This window comes from Seriola lalandi, unplaced genomic scaffold, assembly GCF_002814215.2.
Source record: "Seriola lalandi dorsalis isolate HSWRI2012SDOR001 ecotype SW California unplaced genomic scaffold, Sedor1 jcf7180002054345, whole genome shotgun sequence".
NCBI classification, from domain to species: Eukaryota; Metazoa; Chordata; class Actinopteri; order Carangiformes; family Carangidae; genus Seriola; species Seriola lalandi.
Window position 1 is genome coordinate 453,667 of NW_019524898.1, and position 16,214 is coordinate 469,880.

Here is a 16,214-nt window from a genome sequence, read left to right on the forward strand (position 1 = left end):
GGTGGCGTCTGGGGAGACAGTGGCAGATAAAGGAGATAGCAGCAGCAAGAATAGCGTAATGAAATTCTTCAGGCCCGCGTCTGGACCAATAAAGCAGGTACATGCTTCCAAATGAAGGCGATCTAATAGTCTGATAAGCCTGTAAGTCATCCAATTATATTAAACAGTGTAATTTGTGATTATGAACATGCACTCTGTCAACTCCATCATCGTTCTCTAAGACGCAATGCTCTCCTACTTTTTTTTTTTTTTTTCCTCTCACTGCTCTGTCCTTCCCCCACTGCCTCCAATCGTCCGTATGGTAATTGTGTTTTACTCCAGCAACACAGGCAGAAAATCTTATTAAAAGAGAAGACCAAGGCGAAAGCATGGAGGGAGGAGGGGCTGGGGGTTGGGGGGGACAGAGGGGACGCAAAGGATGAGCCGAGACTAGTTATGGAGCTCAATGCAGAGACCCCCATCGAGTGTGGCTCTCAGCTAATTCTCTCCTACTCCGGCTTTAAGAACGAGGAGGGAGTTACAGAACGCTTTGCTCAGAGAAAGCCCCACATCACATCAAAGGTGGTCGCACACGCGCACTTATGGATACATATTGCATGCCGGGAGTGTTCATCATATCAAAGATGGCTCGGGCTGCCGGCATGATGAAGTACATATTTTCAAAGGCGCGTAGGTGCGGATAGGAGAAATAAAATAAATAAATTTAAAAAAAGCCTGACTTCACCTTTCGCTGAGTGGCAGCAGTCTGTAAATGAGGTTGGGTTAAGTGGCACTATTCACAGTCTTTCATCCATGAAGTTTGGAGATCTTTTCTTAATGGCACCATCTGCTTCATGCATGGCCTTCTCAGACTGGGTGTCTTATTTGCATTCACTCTCTCTTTAAGTGTAAACACACACTTGCACACGGCTTTGTGGGTATATGTGTATGTGTACGTTCAGTAATACAAAAGGTGCATGCGCAGGAAAGCGGGCTCTTCACTTTTATTGTATTCTTATTTAATGTACTTATCTCACACACTGCAGCTATGTTTAATGCTCTTACAGATGTGCCCGGTGTGTATGTATGTGTACATGAGGGTGTGTGTGTGTGTGTGTGTGTGTGTGTGTGGGTGCGTGTTTCATGGGCTTTTGCACTTGCCTACTGTAGCTCCGCATGCCTTTCTCTGCACAGACACTTACTAGTCTTCCCCTAATAACTCTCTTCCTCCCTATTTTCTTTCCTTCTCTATGATGTGCTGTCTGGAAATAAGAAATCACGCAAGGTAATGAGACAAGTCCCAGTCACACCTTAGCCCATTTTTCATTTGAGTCGTTCACTGTGTCCTCTCACCCCCATCTCTCTCCATACACAACAGCACAGAAAAAAAAAAAAAAAAAGGTACTTCTGCAGAGCGGCGGGCAGCTTTAAAGGTGCCAGTTCTGTAGAAAAACTTTGCCATTTCATAAACGCCATACGCACGCACACAGCACCGAAGTAGAGATGCTCTTAAAGAACACGGTTTGGCTTTCACCTCGGTCCATCTGCTGTGGGGGTGGAAGGAGGGTGGGAAGGTGGGAGGGAAGAAGGAAAGAAGGCAGTCATCTTTGTGATGGCCATTGTTTTCAGCAACAAAGAAACGTCTTCATTAGTCCGGTGTAGGCGGACATAGCACGCCAGTGCCGCGTGGCTGTGGGAAAAAGTGAGAGCGAAGACGGGAGGCGAGCGAAGGGGAAGAAATACATCGTAGGAGACGGTGAGGTGCCAAGCCAAGCTGGGCTGTTCTTTTTGTCATCTGCTCTCTCTTCTTTTTCGCAAACAGGAATGATTCTCCATAATATCATAAAAGTCGCTCACTCTTTCACCCACTCACTCACCACATAACACAAACATCACCGAGTCAGAATCACTCCATGGAACCAGCTGTCTCCTTTCACCAGGTGCAGATTATTACCTACAAATCAGAACATGATGCACCATTTCATTGCATGACATCTCACTTTAGAGCCGTAGAGAAAGTAACTACGCAGAGGTAGACCATGCTCAATCGCACAATAAAAGGTCTTAAACAAGGTAGAAAACTCTTGAAGACAAAGCTCAGTTTGCATCTGCGTCAGAGTAAGCGAGTGTTGCCGAGCAGTAAAGGTCTACATAAAGAGCCTGAGGTGGCCAACTCTGCCCCGCAGTTGGTGACAACTTTTCGCTGAGCCGAGAGGCACCAGCCACAGCTGTGTCCAGCAGCTTTGGCCAAGTTCCCCACCCTGTCTCTGTTGGAAGCATTTCAAGGTGCAGTGACACAGCCCCCGGGCTTCAGCCAAGCACCACTGCCTCCTGCTCTCCAAATCCGATCCTAAATAAAAGCCCAGCCGGCGCCAGCTTGCCTGCACAAAGCCTGTTTATTTGGCCCCTTCCATCATTTTTCCAGCAATTAACTCCACTTTACCCCTCTGGCAATTACTGCCCTACATAAAATAAAGATCATTAATTCCTTCCTTCTGAAGTGGGCCAGGCTCCTCCATGCAGAAGGAGGAAGTGGCACCTTGCTAATACAAAGCAATTGTCCCAAAGGTTTGGTGGAGAGAATCGAATTTCATAGTTGTCTGTCGCGTGAATGAATTGCAATTAATGTGTCTCCACACTCAAGTGTTTGAAAGGTCGGTGCTTATAATCAGCCGTTCATTAGGAATATCCGTAAAGAACCATCCATATCTCAAGTCCAGCCTGCCCCTGATTTCCCATTGTAGTCCTTTTTTTATGTCTCACAGATAGAGGATAATTGACCACTCTCTCTGAGAGACATAGAATCAATTATGTTGTAATGTATCAAGTGTATTGACAAGGAAAAAAGGCAAGGAAGTGCAGTTAAAGCGTCTGCTGGCTACAATATGGATAAATCCTTTTTCTTTTAATGTGACAATCTATATGACTGTGACATGTCTGCAAAGGATACAACTTATTTCAGGCTCCCCGGACACAAACAGATAAGTCCACTTACTAAAGTAAAGGCGTTACGTGCTGAATAGAAAAGCCCTGAGAGAAAGTGCAGATGGGATATGGAAAAGATTAAATTGGCGTTCTGAAAGATATAAAGTATGTGGAGCTTTATATATTTATTTTTATCTTTGAGATTGCACGGCTTGAGCTTACCAGCTGAAAACTCTTTATGTCCCTGTCTCATCAGAATCTGCACGTAGATCTTAACCTGAAAGAGTCTCTTTTCGTTGGTGGAGCTCCTGATTACAGCCGACTGGCAAGAGTCGCCGCTCTCACAGAAGGCTTCAAGGGAACAATCCAAAAGGTAAATGTTTACAAGCCTCTATTTCTTGATGGGCTGCTGTGTCCATCGCTCTTGCTTATGGATTCGGCTAATGTAAATACAGTGTGTTATTTTAATGACTCTGTAGCAAAGTCGAACCGTAAGTTATTAGCTGTCCAGCTGTCACACTACAGACCCCCACATTAGTAATTTTCCATTATAAGCTCACACTGTGACGGGCAGTGGTTCTGCTCATTTGGATTAGCGTGCACTAATAATAGAATGCACATATTGAAGTCCCTCCATTTCATTATTCTCAGATCTTTCCCTGACAGCCCTCCAGTTTTTTTTTTTCTGTTTTTTTTTTTTTCTCCATTCTCCAGCAAAAAGCTCATCTCTGAGTGCCAAAAATAACCCAGTGGAACAAAGGCAGGATGTTTCTGTTTGCACAAACTTGTCATTAGTTCTCTTCTGCAAACTTTCCCTTGACAGTTTGGAGCTAATCAAAAGCTAAATGTGGCGTTTGTCTTACGTGGCCTGTAGGGAATAGTTAATTATGAGTAGGATGGGTATGCACTGTCAGTTTGATGTACTGTTTAACGCGTGTGTTGTATCAACACCTCATTTCTGAGGCATTTTACCGCGCGGCGACAGCGTGGCATTCATGTTCAGAGGAATAACATGTTAAATAAACTCTACAGTATCACTGTACACAGATATTTAGTCATGTGTCGTGATAATTGGTTTTAATGATCACTCGGCTGAAAACACAACACCTCAGAACTCCATGACAACAACCCAGCGTGGTAAATAATGATAATCTTCAAGTGTTTTGTTAAGGAGAGAAAAAATAAATCAGATAAGTTTGACAGCAAAAAGCAATGAAACGTAGGTAAGAGATGGAAAAGCAAGACAAGAATCAGAAAGGTAACCCTCCAAAGAAAGGTCAAAAACAATTAGAGAGTACTGCATAAACACAGAGGAGTGATTCATGTGATTAGACTGAAACACTGGTTTGATTTACAGGAAAAATCCAGCCGCTGTTTTTAAACTACAGATTTTAATTCAGCTTCTAGGGACTTAAAAACCGTAATGTTAGCCTTACTGGGGTATGGAGTGTATATTTTCTCAATTAGTCTTACTGTGAGTTAACACACTTACATGAAGACGGTTTTCTGACGGTCTTCTCAGAACAGCTTTGGTTATTTTAGTTTCTGATTTCTGTTATTTCTGTGCACAAATCAGGATTTAGCAACGTTTGAATCAAAATGAGCTGTGGGCTTGTTTTGTTCCCAGGCCACTGATCAATACACACCCACACAGTCCACTTTTGTTAGACCCTCACTGCCTAGTAAATGCCCAGTTTAACAAACTCCATGCCTCAGTGCATCCTATCCACATGTTAATGTGCTGTCTCCAAGCCCAAGCCGAGACAACACCTGATGACCTCATCTGGGTTATTTTTCTCAGACTAAAACTCACTCAGAGCAACAGAAGACATCATACAGACATTAATAACTAGCAGGAAGCTGACTGTTAGTGTGCAGAAATGACCGGAGGCCGTTTCAACCCTGTGTTTTTCTGCTCCCAGATCATTCTGATGGGCACACCCGTCCTCAGAGAGGAGCACGCCCTGCGCTCCAGCGACGTAGCCATGTTCCAGGACCACCCGTGTTCTCAGGAGCCCTGCCACAACGGCGGCCTCTGCAGCCCCCAGCTGGACACCTACGAGTGCGTGTGTCTCAACGGCTTCTCAGGGGGACACTGTCAGAACAGTGAGTATCTCGCTGCCATCTTCACCGTCCGTCCGTCCGTCCACATTTGTCTTCATCCTACTGATCACTCTTGTCAGTCCAGATATTTTTGTTAGGTTCAGCGCTTGTTGGCTTGAGAACACGCCATAAAGGCTGTGTGCAATTGCAATCAGCCATTGTAAGTGCACACATTGTTTTGTTTCTTCGTCCAACATTATTTGGTTTTACTCTGAAAGGATACCTGGCAGCAATTTGGATGCATGAGTGGGACTGAAATCAGTGATGCTTTATGTAACACAGCTTGTTCTTGGCGTGTTTCAGCGGCCGGTGAACCACTAGTCTACTTCTGCTTAGAAGCCCTTTGTTTTTGGTTTTGTTCTGTCTAAGAAAGGTAATAACGTTGATATTACACGTGTTAATCTCTTTTATGTTGGGGTTATTGTGAATTGATTTTCAAACTGAAGCAGCAATTATGAAAGTGATGAAATGTGTCACTTGAATATTCATGAAAAGCTCTTTGACGAGAGTTGCGCACCCCTTTCATCATCTTCGTGTCACTCTGCCAAAGACACACACTCACTCCGGCCCGATCTGTCTCACACACTCAGTCACTGCCTTCGCCATTAACCTTGTGCGTGTGGCCGGCTGTCCCTTTCACGTTAATTAAAACTACAAACGCACCAACACACCCCCTGCCCCATTTGCTCACACTCCATTGCCTTCGGCTCTGATAACTGAACCCTCTGTCTTATATTGATTGGTGTGATCTCATCCTCTGTACAATCCTCTTTCGCGCCACTGCCCTCCCACCCCTGCCCCCTTCTTCACAGCCATCTACGAGAAGTCTGCCGGAGAGACGGAGGCCATCGCTTTTGACGGGCGGACGTTCATTGAGTACCACAACGCCGTTACAAAGAGGTAAGGAAGAGGACAAGGGGAGCATCCTCATATATTCAGCTTCATCTAACATCTCCATTGTAATAGCTATTAGCCAAATAACCCCTCTTGTCTATCCATCTCCTCCCTTGGTAAGCTGTGATGACAGTGTTGATGATATCATCAGTGCTAGGGCTTCAGGGTGAACTAGGCGCTTGGCTAATAGCTCATCCCCCCGTCTGTGCCAGTCCTACTTCGCTTTTGACAGGATTTTACTAATTAGCAAGACGGTTAACACTCACGGTGTCGCCCTGAGCGCGCTCAGTTCACTCCGTGGTCTCCTGCTTAGCTCACACTGACGCCGGACAATAAGCACACATGCATGATTAATCTTTTTATCCTATTCTGAATATATATATATGACTGTTACCATAAAACTGGCATCCGGGGAGTTAGACATGTCGCCTGCGATTTTCACCCTGCAAAGAGAAAATGTTGATGAGGCAAGTGTAAAATGGTTTTCAAATGGGTGTAAACAAACAAAAACAAAAAAACAAAAAACAAATCCCGTCCCTTTAGGCAGCTGATGAGACATTTTTACTCTTCCATCCATCTACAAGGTTGGCAAGAGTGCGCCTCCAGGTTGGCATAAACAAAAATGTTTATGTGATGAACCTGAAAAGACATCAAGCATATGGCTCTATATCTTCATCACACAGCTCTTCACACAAACACTCAGAGGTGTGAAAACCGACCCACAGCCTGCAGATCGTCACACTCTCACAGAGACACACAACTCACTCAGAAACAACTGGCCGGAGAACTCTGTCAGATGTGTGTGTGTATGTTTCTGTGTGTGTATGTGTGTGTGTGTGTGTGTGTCTTTCTGTGTATCCTTGTTCTGTCCTGTCCTTCAGTCTGACCTCCGCTGTCGTTGTCCACACATGTCGTGTCTCATATAAATGTCCTTCACTGTCTTTCCTTTTCACTCAAGCCAACTGACCAATGAGATCCCAGAGTAAGTAGACTTTTTGAGCGGGCGTCTGCCCAGCTTCAAATCAAAGCCCAACTAACAGCAACAAAGAAGCCATTTTTTTTATAGTTAACCCAAATGAAGAGATTAAAATACATTCAGTTTCCTGTCATATTTTCCACACAGAAATCATCTTTAGCGTTAAAGTCAGATTTTACATTCAAGCTCCACATCCATAATTTCATTTGACAGATTTCATTATTTGAAAGACATTCTGCAGTGTCATTAGATCCTGTCTTTTTTTATTTCCCCCAGTGCAGAGGGAAGCATGAATGGGTGCATGATAAGCATTGTGCTAACCCCCCCTCCCCCTCCAGAGAAAATGAATTGCTGTACTAAGAATGTGTAATATTTTATGCATGGTTGTAACTCGTTCATAAACAAAACGAATTGCCATGCACTTTACGCTGAATGGCATTATCTGTTATGTGGGAAATGGATGAGACCCCTTGAAAACTGCAAGAGGAGGATATACTAAATACCCCTTAACCTAGTTTCTGGTGCCTGAGGAGTTGCTGCTTGGGAAAGCCCTTGGTCATGACTTAGTTGTTAAGGGTTTTTCTTCCTGCTCATTAGCTTGGTAAGTAACCTCTTGTTAAAGAATCCCACAAAGCGACGAAGCAGAATTCAGCTCAAATTAAGCTGACTGGTTTCTGCCCAGAGTTCCAGTCCACGCCAGGGCCTCTGTCATTTCGTTTTTGCCAGATCTCTAAGTGTAATTGTGAATAATTACGGAGTCGGTCGTACAGTGAGCCAGTGACATGTTAATCACAGATTTGTCTCCCTTTGTAGATTAGACCTCCAGTTGAGATCTCTCGGCAGTGTGTAGCCATGGGCATCAATCTCACTTAGCAGGAGGGGACAGTGGTCCTTGGAGCCAGACTGTCAAAAGTTTAATGGATGTCACATTTACTAAGAGCCACAATGAGTGTGAATATAAGCAAAACAGAGCAGCACTCCGAGGGTGCGCCGATCAATTCGGCATGATTTGATTTTGTAAAGGAAATGAATAAATTTCTCAAGAGGCCATTAAGAGCCGGGGTGAGGCCAGAATGTCAAACGCTCACCTTGGTTTAATGTTTCTGTTACTATTTACAGCGTTCTCTGATCTCGCCTCCCTTCACCTCTCAGCCCGCACCTGAAAGCTCAGGTCGATTTGCTCAAGCACCATTATTTCAGTGACAAATCATATCTGGCCATGACTGTCCTCTGATATGGTGGTTGACCCCATTTTTTGACAATTTCCCAATTTTTCTCATTCACTGCTTTCATCTCTCGACAGAAGGTAATTGCTGCTGCACTGTGGCATGCAGCGCCATAAATATAAAAAAGGAATTCTTCAATAATTGGACGGCGACTTAAAGCAGGCTTTTTACCAGTGTGGACTCTGACAATGAATGTGCTAAATCTTGATGCTCACTTTAAAAAAAAAAAAAAAGAAAAATGCTTGATATCAGGGCATTTTGGTGCATTAATCATCCATCTCGATCCAAGTGGTTCCCTTGAGAACCACCTTTTATGGCCGTGGTGTGATCTGTGCTAAGCTACACACTTCCTACGATCACACAACAGTTGTTATCGACTCTTGACATGGTCGATATTGTAGTAGAGCCGATAAGTTATGCTTTTTGCAGCTCCGGGTCTTAACCAGACCTCTGTGAGTCGCCCAGTGAACTCACAACACCCTCCTCCCCTCCTTCCTTCTTTCCTTCTGGCCTCTTGCGCTTACACTGCATGCCGTTGACTTTCTCCCCTGCTCCCTTAAGTCCTGAGTCTCTGGAGAACCCATCTGACCAGAGGTGAGTCTCTCAAAGCTTTTAGACTTTGATGCCGTCCACTCACATTTCGCCTCCTCATCCCCACCCCCACCCCCTTTCTCTCCAGACAACCCCTCCTCCCCGACCTCTCACAGGGCTAAATCCTCCGCCTGCAGAGACAACATTGTTTCCATTATTGAGATAGAGTTACCAATACGAATCACAAAGAGCCACTGCGTACGCTTCAATTAATTCTCAAGTTCAGAGCTCTGATAACGGCACAGAACCAGCCAGAGCTGCAGCCTCTTTGCAGTAGCTGTCCTCCCTGATGGCTTCTTTATTATTCTAACCACTACTGCCACCTAGAGTTGAAATGGAGGACAGCACTCTGAGAAGCCCTCTGAGAATTTGAATACATATAAGTAGATAAAATCCCTCTATTTACAAAAAGAAACAGCAAACACACTAGAAATCTATAAAGTCAGTGGTGTATATAAGATTTAGAACGCCGTGCGCCGTTGTTGTTTTATTCATGATATATTCAGCACTTTTAATAACCTTGACCTTATCACTGACAAGTTGCTCCGATGGAGATTTATTGGGCCCTGTAAGCTCTTTGAGGGTTTGCCAGGAGAGGGGTTCGCTGAGCTTTATGTGTGTTTTTTTTCTTCCCTGAAGAAAAAACAAATATGATGCTCTTAAGTCATACTTTTTTTCTTCCTGTTAACCTCAGCAGATTCAGTTAATCAAGGAGGTCGAAGTTTCCCAACCTAAGCATGTCTTTGAAGGAGGAAATCAAATTTGATTCTGGATTCTTTCCCTCCCTAATTTCTGCTGAGGTGAACCAGCCTCGCTACAGGCTGTTAAATATCATCCCATTGCTTCTATTTTTAATTCTTGCTCACTATTCAATATTAATACTCACAGAAAATTTGAAAAAAAAAAAAAAAACTTCTTACAGTTTAAGGAGAAGGCGTCATACTCAATTTCTCTTTATCCCCTCCCATTTCCTGTCCTGTTTGTAATCCCATGAGCCTCCCTGTTTGCTATGCTGAGTCCTTTGTCTTGTTGTCTGTCTTGTCTAATCTTTATCTCCAGCTCTGTGCTGCTCTGTTGTTGTTGTTGTTGTTTTTTTAATCCATGTCATAGGCTCTTTGTCGTATGTGTTGTCACCTTGTTTTTGTCTCTGTGTTTAAATACCCGTCGAAGAAGGTGGAAGTAGATCCAGTCGCCCAGATGTGCAGAGACAAATGCACAGATGCTGATTGATGACGCGGTCACACAATCATATACACACAAACACGACTCTGTGGAAGTCTACTGTATCTCTGCTGGACTCGCAAAGAGCACAGGGACTTTAGGTGTGACTGTAAGTGTGTGTGTGTGTTTGTGTGTCCAGGAGTGGATGTGCGATGGTGGATAGCAGAGGCACATCACGGTGTGTATGTTTCTCACACATCAGTGGCAGTGACATACAGCGCCTCTTAAGGATAGGTGGAAGTCACTGGTGTCTGCATCCAAATCACCCTCACAGCTGTAGCAGTCAGAGGACTGGAGATCAAACAGCTGCCTAAAAGGCACACACACACACACACACACACACAGAGGAAGTACTGAGGAGTAGCAGTTCAGGCTCAATTAGAAGTAGAAAGGCCAACAGACAAACTGCTACTCCTCAACTCTGTCTGCTTCCTGATTCTCCTGAAACGTCTCTGTGTCTCTGTTACTGAGATGCTGTAGAGCTCGAGCTACGAAGCTTTTCTGGCTACATGTGCAGGCGAATACAACCATATGTCACGCTTGAGTCATTTGTAACGTAGCCTCGAGACAGCAGCAGAAGTCCCTTTGCTTCACATATGCAAATACAAATGACACAAGCGTCACTCGAGCTGCGTCAGCTACGGTGTAGATTAGTATTGTTTTTGATGAGTTGGACCACTAAGCTTACTCGTGTGTTTTCTGTTCTGCTAGTGAGAAGGCTCTGCTGGTGAACAAGTTCGAGCTGAGCATCCGGACAGAGGCGACCCAGGGCCTGGTGCTGTGGAGCGGGAAGGGCGTGGAGCGCTCGGATTACATCGCCCTGGCCATCGTGGACGGTCACGTCCAGATGACGTACGACTTGGGCTCCAAGCCCGTGGTGCTGCGCTCCTCGGTGCGTGTCGACACCAACCGCTGGATACGCATCAAGGCCAGCAGGTGAGATGCGAGACGGCAGGTAGTCGCGGATCAGGAGTGAAAGCTTTTACAGTTAGACCAGGATTACACTTAATCCATATAGTATTTGTGTTGATGCAAACTGTGAGATCTCTTGCATGAATCCTCTGCTGCACAGTGATCCCTTGCACTGAGATGACTCTCATTAGATTCAGATTAAGGTTATTTTCATGCCCGGTCATGCATGAGCCTGACGCATTGCGTATCAAATTGCTTAGACACATTAATGAATGTTCAAAAAGGAAGAACATGTGGCAACATCCCAACAGAGGATAGGAAATCATAGGAAATATTAATAATTCCTCACAGTGTCTGTATAAACACATACACTGTATACATACAGTAGACTCACTTACATACATTGACCCTATTTGAAGACATAATGTGCATGGGCGTGGACGGACACATTGACCTGGGAGACAACCCTGAGGTAAACATTAGCTGCTGGGCCCCAGTAACAGTTCCCCACTCACTGTGCAACTTTAATCATATTGCTCCTTTTAAAAAAAACAGACACACAAGTCAGAATATGTAATATAAGGCAAAGAAATGCATTAGAACAACTTTTATTTTAAGGAACTACTTGTAAGTTTTGCTATTGCTACATAGCTAACGTTTGCATTAACAGCGGTTTACTTGCCAGTCTAGAAGAAACGTTGCAATTCCTTCACTCACCAAGAGCAACACTAATGTTTCCGCCTGAGGTTTGTTGTGTGGTAATTTTATTAAACACAAATTCATGTAGGAATTTTACAGTATACAAGCACAGTATCAGCTGAAAAGATGAAAGTGTTAAAACTAAAATTATGAACACAGGAAACCCTTTATTCAAGCTCAGCTGTCATGGTCGTGCTTTAGCGGCGTATATTCTCCTGTTCCAAATCAACACTCCAGCATGTGTCTGCAGTCTACACGGAAGTAAATAACCCATAAAGTAGACACAATAATGCAGGTTCTAGCAGCCGCACAGTGATGTAACACACTAATGGATCCCTTTTATTAGAAACAAATGAACAGCCTGAACTTTTGAAAATGACCCACTTAGCACCTTTTTCCATGCGATTGCTCCTTTATCGCTGCTGAACATTTGCTTTCAACATGGCTGAGAATGGAAGTAAGGGGGATAATTAGATTGGTCGCGTAAGGCAAGAATAATCGATCCCCGAAAAGCTGCGGCATCCATTCCAAACAGGGATTTGGCCCAATCTCATCCCAGGCTTACGGTGGGGGGGTGGGGGGGGCGGACCACATGAGTTGCTGGAAGATGATATGATTTGGATGTTGATGATGGTGTAAATCGCAGCGTGTGGCACGGAGCTCACGTAGCTACAAATCTATCTGTGTTTGCGGCTCGCCTTTAATGACACTCTCTCTGTTGGAGACCCACTTTAGCGGGGTTCGAATTAGCCCCATCGTCACAATTCTTAAGTGTGTGCTAATGCATAACACGGAGCCACCTAAAATGAATGGCGCTGTAACGGCATCTGTTAGCTGGTAGACAGGCACATTTAGAATGCTGCTTGGCAAAGGCAGTTATGTGAGTGCTCAGTGCGCTGCCAGTGGAGGAATGGAGTCTTGATGCTTCAGATTAAATGAAACTGCAATTTACAGCTATTCGGTGTGACGCCCATGCATCAGACCAACTTCCAACTGCATGTCTCTCTCTTTTTCTTTCTCCTCCTCAGAGCACTTAGAGACGGCTCTCTACAGGTTGGCAATGAGGCAGCGGTAACGGGGTCGTCGCCTTTGGCAGCAACACAGCTGGACACAGACGGAGCACTCTGGTTGGGTAGGTAACCACACATGTTAAAAAAGAAAGAAAAAGAAAACTGTCATTCATACTTGAAAATGTGTCTACAAATGCAATACATCAAACCGGGGGAATACTTGTAATTCTGTAGTACTTTTTCATCCTGGCCACTGGTAGAAGGCTGCCAGAAATGAGCAATGAACTCATTGGCATTGCAGAGGATAAGCAAAGTCTGTGGCAGGGGAAAAAAGATTGCGTTTTGTGCAAAAAAAAAAAAAAAAAAAATGTCCATGCCTATTCAGGTATTGAGTTGAGAAATGAAAGGCTATCTGACTAACTCAAAAGTTGTCTTCTCTCCTGAATTGAAAATGGCCAAAGTCAGCCCGTTATCTACCTCGAGTTCAATTTGGTCTGAACTTGGCTCAGAGAAAATGGTTTGTGAAAGAACACACATGGCACGGCAGGATTGAACGTTCTGAGGAAATAACATTGAGGACGGGCGGAGAAATAAAGTCAGGCTGTTCTTTAAAATGCAAAGCGCACAGTGGTGAAGAGGAGAGGCAGCCTGAGTGACATTTAAGAGACACGCTGCCAGACGTAAGAGGGTCTGCGCTCGTGCACTCAGGTACACGTGTACAAACACGAGCGCACGCACGCACACACACACACACACACACACACACACACACACACACACGTACGTATACACAGGGAGGCAGTGCAGTGGAACAGGTGCTGAGCGAGCCCTGCAGCAAGAATACATAATCCTCACACAGCCCTCCCATCGAGAGCCCTTCTCCTTTTTAAATCCCCTTTTCACTGTTCATCATTAATTCATCTGTAACTCGCATGAAATTAGCCCTGTCGATCCCTGATTCGGAGGCACGCAATCCGATTAAAGGGGGCACGGACAGGGGATGTAAAGAGCTCGACGGGGATGTGAACTCTCAGCCTGACAGATTAAAAAAGAGAAAACATGGAAGAGACGGAGAAATGGGGAATGCAGGGGGGGAGACGAACATAAAGGGAAGAAAGGAAGAGGATGCAGGAGGATTCTGACAGTGTAGACGGCAGAGAGGGAGAGAGAGCAGCAGGTAAAGCATCAAAAAACTGGGGTCAGCCTCTCTCTCTCTCTCTCTCTCTCTCCACATACGAATGGATCTCATGAAATTCTGAATAAAGACGTTTCATGCTGATTTATTGAGAAAGACACTAATGACTACTTTGGGTGTGCTGGCTCCAAAGAGTAGCTCAAAACACCATCAAAAACGGGAAAATGAGCCAGCCACACACCCTGCAATTAGGTCATCAAGTCTCCACAGAGAAAAAAAAAATGCTGAGACTCAGTTAAAAAACAGTAAAAGACGTTTGGATCATTTGAAATTGACGAGTAAGTGCAGAAAATGAAACAGTGAAATAAAGTCAAAGCAAAATGGAAAGTACAAGCGACTGAAACGTTTGCTTTGAAGTACAAATCCATGATATTTTTATATTAAGAAATGTCCCTTTTTCTTCTATTCTCTCTGTGGCTGATGGATAAGAACAGGAGCCAGTTAACTCCCATCCAGTTCACAGATACTTTCAAGGGTCAGTTCACCCAGAAATTAGAGGTATTTTCTCAATGAACTTTTTGTACCTCGCCATGCGGTCAAAGCCACCACCCTGCTAAAATGGAAGTGAATGGTCTGATGATTTCGCTGCTCAGAAACTGCGTCCTGGAACACGCTGTCAATAGCTTAATAGGGACTATTTTCTTGACTGAAAGTAGTTTCAAGTTGGGTGAATTGGCCTTTTTACATTGTGTGCTGGCTGCAAGTTATTTGACAGGTTGGACTTTATGTCCTTGGTATGTTTGGAATGAATAGAGGAACAAATGGGTAGTTAGCGCTGTTAGCATCCGTGGATTAGCAGCCGAAGAAGAAGGAGGAGGAGGAGCGCTGCACCTATTATAACTTAGACTTTTAGGAAAAGCCGCCACAGTTCTGAAAACAGCGTTTGGTGGACGGGTGTCTTGGGAGTTGACGGGAATAAAAGTGGAAACAAATAAAAAATAATGAGGATGATAGTCTTAATTTTACACTCTGTCACCGCCTTTTATTTGAAGCACATTTCTGAGCCCTTTGTGAACCGCGTCAAATGAAAAGAAACCTTTCTCTCATCTATCTTAACTCAGTCTCCGTTGGCTGGCGAGCAAGCTCCTTCTCCCTTTGATCACGGCCGTTTGACAAATAAAGTGTCATCCTGTCATGTCCATCAGCTGGTGTCATCAATGCGAGAAATCAAAGCCTCTAATGCTGCCTGACAAAGACAAGTCACTTGCTCTAGTACCATAAATAAACGTCGCTGCCAAAATAGTTCTGGTAAAACCTTTTGATGACATTTATAGGTTTAGTTTGTTATGAAATCCAAATCTGCGTCCCCGTGTTTTATCTTTAAAGGGGCCCTCCGCAGATTTTACACGTAGCATCAGTTTGCTAGTCGTGCAGACTTGTGTAATGTCGGCTGGAAGAGCTGAGAGAATAAACCCTAATGATGTCATCCAGGGATATCATGGGCTGAGCTTTGAAATTAACATTTTTTTAAGACATTCTGCATTTCAAACTGAGAGCGTTTTAATTATAATTGTAATTATACTCAGTTGTCGTGTAGAGTTAGTGTCTCTGTGCAGGAGCTGATTCATCATCATGCTAACCTCTCCCTCTGTCTCCTCTCAGGTGGTCTGGAGGAGTTGGCCGTGGCCCGTCGTTTGCCCAAAGCCTACAGCACTGGTTTTGTTGGCTGCATCAAAGACGTGGTGGTGGACGGCGTGGAGCTCCACTTGGTGGAGGACGCCTTAAACAGCCCCAAAATATTACACTGTTCCGCCGCCAAATAACCCGGCAGAGACAAACCGTAGAGAGAAATGAAAAAAAAAGAAAAAGAGAAAACCCTCCCACCCGCTCCCTCCATAGCGCTCATGTCTCCTGCTGTAATTATTTTCTATTTTTGTATACTTTTCATTGCTTTTTATATGGAAAGAAAATGAATATGTTGTTTTAATTTTTGTTTTATACTTTTTTCTTTTCTTTTTTTTTTCTTCTTCTGCACCTCCGTTCACAGAACACACTTTGTTTTTGTTTTTCTTTTCTTTACCGCCCTGGCTCTTCAGCTTTTTTCAACAAAAAAAACAAAAAACAAAACAAGCATCTCTGTGAAAAAAAGAGATTTCAATCTTGTCATATTTTGTTGTTTTAAAACAAACGCCAACTTACAGGAAAAAAAGAAAAAAAAAGCCTGCACCTTTTCAGCGCTCATTACTTGAACACTGGTGGCCATCGCTGATGATCTCTGGTTACTGCCTTGTCTTGGTGCCATATCTTATCATCCACATTCCCCAAGCATGGCTTATACATCCATGACTATATAGACGTACATTCTCCACCACCCCCCCTCCCTCCCCATGAGAGCTGGACGCTGTGTATCCTGTAGCTGGCGTGTGCAGTTCTTTAACGCTGCAGCCAGCTGACGTCTACTGTCAAGACTCTGCATTCAGCCTCAGTAGCCCCCTGTATTTAACTAATGGGACTTTTTATCAGTCAAGCTGCTGCAGCAAGAA

General features: G+C 44.2%; 1 protein-coding gene across 2 annotated transcripts in view; it reads left to right on the forward strand.

The window, feature by feature from the left end:
• agrn (agrin) overlaps positions 1-16,208 on the forward strand; it is a 250,471-nt gene extending 234,263 nt beyond the window's left edge. For both annotated transcript variants that reach the window (XM_023407702.2, XM_023407704.2), the window contains 6 exons: positions 3,161-3,277; positions 4,827-5,010; positions 5,820-5,907; positions 10,627-10,851; positions 12,555-12,658; positions 15,334-16,208. In XM_023407702.2, coding sequence (XP_023263470.1) covers positions 3,161-3,277; positions 4,827-5,010; positions 5,820-5,907; positions 10,627-10,851; positions 12,555-12,658; positions 15,334-15,494 — 879 coding nt within the window. In that variant the 3' untranslated portion in view covers positions 15,495-16,208. The remainder of the gene's footprint in view (positions 1-3,160; positions 3,278-4,826; positions 5,011-5,819; positions 5,908-10,626; positions 10,852-12,554; positions 12,659-15,333) is intronic.
• Positions 16,209-16,214: the final 6 nt, after the last annotated feature.